Below are 5,883 nucleotides of genomic sequence, written 5' to 3' on the forward strand. Positions count from 1 at the left end.
CATTCAAATACATAAATAAAATCATATATTTAGTAAATCAAATATATTTGAGATAATTCTTTTTTCTTTACTTTAAATTGATGCAACTAAAACAATTAAATAAAATTACAACAATTATAAACAATGTTCAATAGTTAAAATACGTAAAATAAAACCAATTAGGATGAGGTTACTTACCTCATCTAGTTCACCACAAAAGAACTTCTCCCTAACACTTTCTCTAAAATCGTTAGATATCACCTAAACAATTTTAAAGCACCATTTGCTCAATAACCAAATAATTCAAGAAAAACTTATAACGGTACCCGACTAGAAGAGACTACTAAAAATATCCAAAAACTATCCATTGTTATCTCACACCAAAATTCCACCCAATTATAATATTGTTCTTTTATATATACATTTTTTTTTCAGCCACAACTAAAGCCCTTAAAGATAAGACCATAACTCCTGTTACTATGTAGGCACGTGGGCATCTTCAAGTTCATGTGTTCCTTTGTTTTGTCTTGCTTTTTGTTGTTGTTGTTTTTTTTTTTTTTTAGCCACTTGCCACCATTATTATCTTTTGAGATGATGACAACTCCTAGTACAAGCTAAGCACATGGCCATATGGAAAAACAGCAATTATTCCTTTTTTTTTTTTTTTTACACTATAATTTATGACTTGTCAAACTTCATTGAGTTTCTATTCACCCCTACCAAAACTAATAAACAAAAGGGTCTGGCTTACCTCTAGTGAAAATTTAACTGGATATCTCCTTTTGTTTTAAACAAAAGTTGCCACATCACTCATTAATAAACCAACGGTGGAGATTAAAAACCCAATGCCACCACATTAAATTTTAAGCAAAAACTAACAAACCCACCCAAGACTAACTGCTGCTTCTTCTCACGTTAACAACGTTAATGTTTTAACTAACGTTTTTTTTTTTTTTTTTTTTTTTTTTTTTTCTCTTCTCATATTAATAGTGCCCGCCCAAGTTCTCCCTCTTTTTTTTTTTTTTTTTTTTTCCAGCCCGCCAAATCAGATTTTAGAACTGGGCTAAAAGCATATGTGAAGATGTCATTTTGCTGCTTCTTCTCACGTTAACGTTAATGGTTGTTTTTTTTTTTTAAACTTCATTGACTCTTAAGTTCCAAAACTCAACGCCAAAATACAAAAATAGCAATAAAAAAAAATGTTTTGCCTCCCAAGTTCTCCCTCTCTTTTTATTTATTTTTCTTTTTTCCAGCCTACCAAATCAGATTTTAGAACTATTCAGTATAATCTTTAGAAAAAAGAGTGAAGAAGAAGAAGAATTTTCTTTGCAAACTGTCAGAGTATCAGAGAAGGTATTTCCATCTTGACTTTTTGTTTCTTATTCAATCCTATGTTTATGAGATGTCAAAATAATTAAAAGATTAAGTTTAGGCTAAATATTATTAAATCTATGAGTTTTTCTATCATTGTTAATAAATCTAGGCAAATAATGTATAAGATTACAAAAGTTTTGCCATCATTCATTCATTTATTTTCATTTTTCAGTGGTAATTCACATTTCTTGTACATTTTGATTTATATTTAATAGTTACATGGAAGAGGAAAACAATGATGATAGTCAAAAATTGGATACTGATTATATTCCAAAACTTGGCATTGAATTTGGTTCTGAACAAGAGGCATATGACTTTTATAATGAGTGTGGAAGAAATTATGGATTTAGTATTCGAAAAGAATGGTGCAATAAAAGAAAAAAAGATGGTGTGGTGACTTCAAGAAAGTTTACTTGTTGTAAAGAGGGAAATAAAGCCCCAAGGGGGAGAGATGGTGGAAATAAGTATGAACGGGCTGAAACAAGGACAGGTTGCAATGCTCATATGATAATTCGGCTTGATAAAAAGAAGGGGAAATATTTTATACATAGCCTTGAGCTCAACCATAATCACATTCTCCATATTCCACAATGTGCTCACATGATGCCATCCCAACGAAAGGTCTCAAAAGCACAAGCAATGGAAATTGATTTGGCTTATGATAGTTGTATAAAATTGAAGGATTCGTATGAGTTCATGGCCAGGCAAGTTGGTGGTAGAGATGCTCTTGGTTACACCTTGCAAGATCAAAAGAATTACCATTATAGTAAACGGCAAAAAGAACAGAAATGTGGTGAGGCGGGGAGTTTATTTAAATACTTTCAAAAACAAAGGAAAGAGAATCCTTCCTTTTACTATGCAGTACAGTTAGATGGTTCAAAACTAATAACAAATATTTTTTGGGCAGATGCGCAAATGATTGTTGATTATAAGTTATTTGGTGATGTGGTTTCTTTTGATACAATGTATAGAACTAATAAGGAGTATCGATCCCTTGCAATGTTTGTTGGGTTTAATCATCATAGAGAGTCTACGATATTTGGGGCTGCCCTTTTATATGATGAAACTATTGATACATTTCAGTGGCTGTTTAAAGCATTTTTGAAGCAATGTTTGGGAAGAAATCAAATACAATTTTTACCGATCAAGATCCGGCAATGGCAAAAGCCATCTCATTGGTGATGCCAAATACTTATCATCGATTATGTAAATGGCATTTAATGCAAAATGCTCTCAAGGGTGTCAACCATTTATTACGAGGTGAGGATGAATTTAGAAGTGATCTTGATGCATGTTTTAAAATTTGGGAAGAGGAGGAAGAGTTTCTTAGTGCTTGGGATGCAATACTTCATAAGTACAATGCTTTTGATAATTCTTGGCTTCAAAGTGCATTTGAAGTGAAAGAGAAATGGGCTAATGCATATGTCAAGATGTCATTTTCTGCAGGAATGACTACAACTCAATTGAGTGAGAGTACAAACTCTGATTTGAAGGATTATTTACAGTCAGACTATGATATTGTAAAATTCTTCATACATTTTGAGAGACTACTTGATGCTAAACGTTACAAGGAGTTGAAGGGTGAATACAATTTAAGGCAAAAGTTGCCAAAAGTTAAGATTGTGTCACCTATGCTGATTCAAGCAGCACATATTTATACACCTAAATTATTTTTGAAGTTTCAAGAGCAATATGAAGAGTTCCAAGGAGCTTTTGTGAAGGAGCGTGTTGAAAGAAATGCATCTCATGAGTATATAGTTTCAATATATGGTAAGCCAAAAGATCGTCGAGTAATTTGGAATCCTTTTGAAAAGATTGTTTAATGTAGTTGTAGAAAGTTTGAAAGAGGTGGAATTTTGTGTAGTCATGCTTTAAAAATTCTTGATGTTATGGATATTAAGGTTCTTCCAGAGAAATACATCCTTAAGAGATGGACAAAAGATGCAAAAAATGAGATTGTCCAAGACTTTAATGGGCGTGATACCAAATCTGACACCAAGTTGGAAATTACAACTCGATATAAGTTTTTGGGTCCAATGTATGTCAAGCCTATAGCTTGAACAAGTGAATGTGAGGAAGCATACGAGCTAGCATTGGGAAGCTATAATGAGTTGAGCAAAAAAATTGATGATATCCTTAGAAAAAAATCTAATCCCTGTCAAGTTGATATTAACCGAGAAAATTCATCAGACGAGATAACAACCATTTCTGCTAAGGGTCTCAAGAAGAAGCAAGGCTGTAAAGGAAGACGCCAGATTAAAAGTTGTCTTGAAAAGCCCAAAAAGAAGAAAAAAGGAAGCATCCATCAACTCATACAAACAAATCAGTGTTTACCGGTACTAGTCTCACCATTATAATTTTTAACATTTATACTGCTTCACAAATATTCTAGGTTCTTTATTTAAGGACATAATAATTTACTAAATATTACACATTATGTAGGATAAGCATTTAACTTCACCTATGCAAGTTAATGGGGCCATTAATTATAATCCTCTGCCATACATAGATCATTCAGTTCAGGTAACTTCATCCATGTTGTTTAATATTTTTTTTCCCCTTCATTTTAGGTGATTTTGATTTCATAAATTGTACACTATTATTGATCACTAATAAATATAGGATTTGTACATTCCTCATTTTTCAAGTGTTGGTGAACCTTGTAATCCTTCGTCGTTATCTCAGGTACCATTGTATTAGAGTTTACTTTGAGTGCATAAATAAGAATTATTTGAATTTTATTTGGTAACAACTAGTTTTATACTATAAGATTAATCATCATTTTTAACTATTATGTTTCTACTATATACAGGGAAAGAGGATTAGAAATGATCAAGAACAAAGTTCATTTGGAACTTTTGAGAATTCAGTAAATTTTTATGGTAAGAAAAGAAATGAAGAATTTTCAAGAGACTTATGTGGATTTTCTAATAGTTAATATTTGGCTAATAGTTGCAATGTGTCAAGCAAGAATGACAAATCCTCATGTTCCTCTTCCATGTTATAAGAATCCTAGTGATCTTGAAGGGGATGATATCAGTTCATTGCTTACAAAGTTTACAACTGGTAAAATTGAAGCTTTTTCGACCTGATCTTCGAATGGATGTAGCAAATTCTTAGTTTTGAATGATTGTAAATAACCATTGTTTTTAATTGTTGGAGCTGACAATTTATACTACTTTTTGGAGCTCAAAGTTTGTAATTGTTAGAGCTCATGATTTATGTTTCTTTTTTGGAGCTTGACGATTGTAATTGTGGAACTCACAGTTTATGCTATTTTGTTGGAGCTCAAAGTTTGTAATGGTCAAAGTTCTTTTTATCTTTAATGCTACTTTGTACTTTTTTAACAAACAATTTATTTAAATTAGAAGAATAGTATGTTGTTGTGCTATTGGCTTGCAGGAAGAATATATATATATATATATAAATATTATTAATCTATGTTGTTACGGTTATAAAATTTATAATAGGTGCCTAGTGAAGTGCTGCAGCTGCTGCATAACTGGTGCAATGCTATAGTTGTTGCATAACTGATGCAGTGTTGTGGCTGCTGCATAACTAGTAGTGCTGTGGCTGTTGCATAATTGGTGCAGTGCTGTGGCTGCTTCAGTTTGCTAGCTGGCCTTAGCATAATTCCTTCAAATACAATGCTTCCTTCGCAGTATATGCTAGTTGGCCCTGGCCCTATTTGAAATTCTTTGGGAATTTTTCTCAAGCACTTGGCATGCATTTTTTTTAACCCAAAATAAAAACCATCCATTCAAAGAGCACACCTCCTCATTACAAACAATTAAGGTAGTAATCATGAAAAACTACAAAATTACAAGACTGTCCATTTGAAATTACTGTAAATAATCCTTTTTTATTTTAATAGGTGAAAAGTTCAGAAATTTATATAAATAATCCTTCAAATCAGTGTTTCTACTCTAACTCAATTGAGTTTTTTTTTTTTTGAAAGGGAATATATATTGTATTGCAACAGAGGAAGGGATACAAAGAAAAGATCTTGCTGTTCAAGATTAGTGCAGCATGTCTGCTTGTACAAAAGGATCTAAAAAGGAGGGGTTAACCCCTTTCCACAAATGAGTAGAGCCATTCCTACGGGCAAAATGAGCAAGTTCATGGGCTGCATAATTGAAGGCCCGATTGAGATGCTTGAAGGAGCAGAAAATGAAGGAAGCTTGGGCATGGATAATGTCTTGGATAATGTGCCCGTTTGGGGTCCCAACAACAGATTCATTGATAGAATTTATCACTATGGTAGCATCACTTTCAAAGATCACGCGGGAAGCTGCGGCTCTTGAGCAAGCAAGACACCTTGCTCCATAGCAAGGACTTCCACCAGGTCAGCCGAGTAGTGAGTTTGAAGAGGCTTGCAGAGAGCAGCAATTGTTCCACCTTTGCAGTCTCTAATGATGACTCCAATGCTGGAGATCCCTTCAAGGTCTGATGAAGCCCCATCCACATTAATCTTGAAAACTCCAAGAGGTGGAGGGGTCTAGCTGCAAGGATGAGTAGGCCTTTCTAACT

At 33.3% G+C, this 5,883-nt stretch overlaps 1 protein-coding gene across 1 annotated transcript; it reads left to right on the forward strand.

Annotated features, from left to right (window-relative positions):
* The first annotated feature begins 1,572 nt into the window (after positions 1-1,572).
* Positions 1,573-4,445, forward strand: LOC142615967 (protein FAR1-RELATED SEQUENCE 5-like). Its single transcript, XM_075788864.1, has 9 exons — positions 1,573-2,146; positions 2,261-2,354; positions 2,450-3,143; positions 3,255-3,391; positions 3,494-3,689; positions 3,796-3,876; positions 3,976-4,038; positions 4,166-4,235; positions 4,306-4,445. Exons 1-9 carry the CDS (start codon positions 1,573-1,575, stop codon positions 4,443-4,445), a joined length of 2,049 nt encoding a protein of 682 aa, XP_075644979.1.
* The last annotated feature ends 1,438 nt before the right edge of the window (positions 4,446-5,883 follow it).

This window comes from Castanea sativa, chromosome 11 (assembly GCF_040712315.1).
Source record: "Castanea sativa cultivar Marrone di Chiusa Pesio chromosome 11, ASM4071231v1".
Taxonomy (NCBI): Eukaryota; Viridiplantae; Streptophyta; class Magnoliopsida; order Fagales; family Fagaceae; genus Castanea; species Castanea sativa.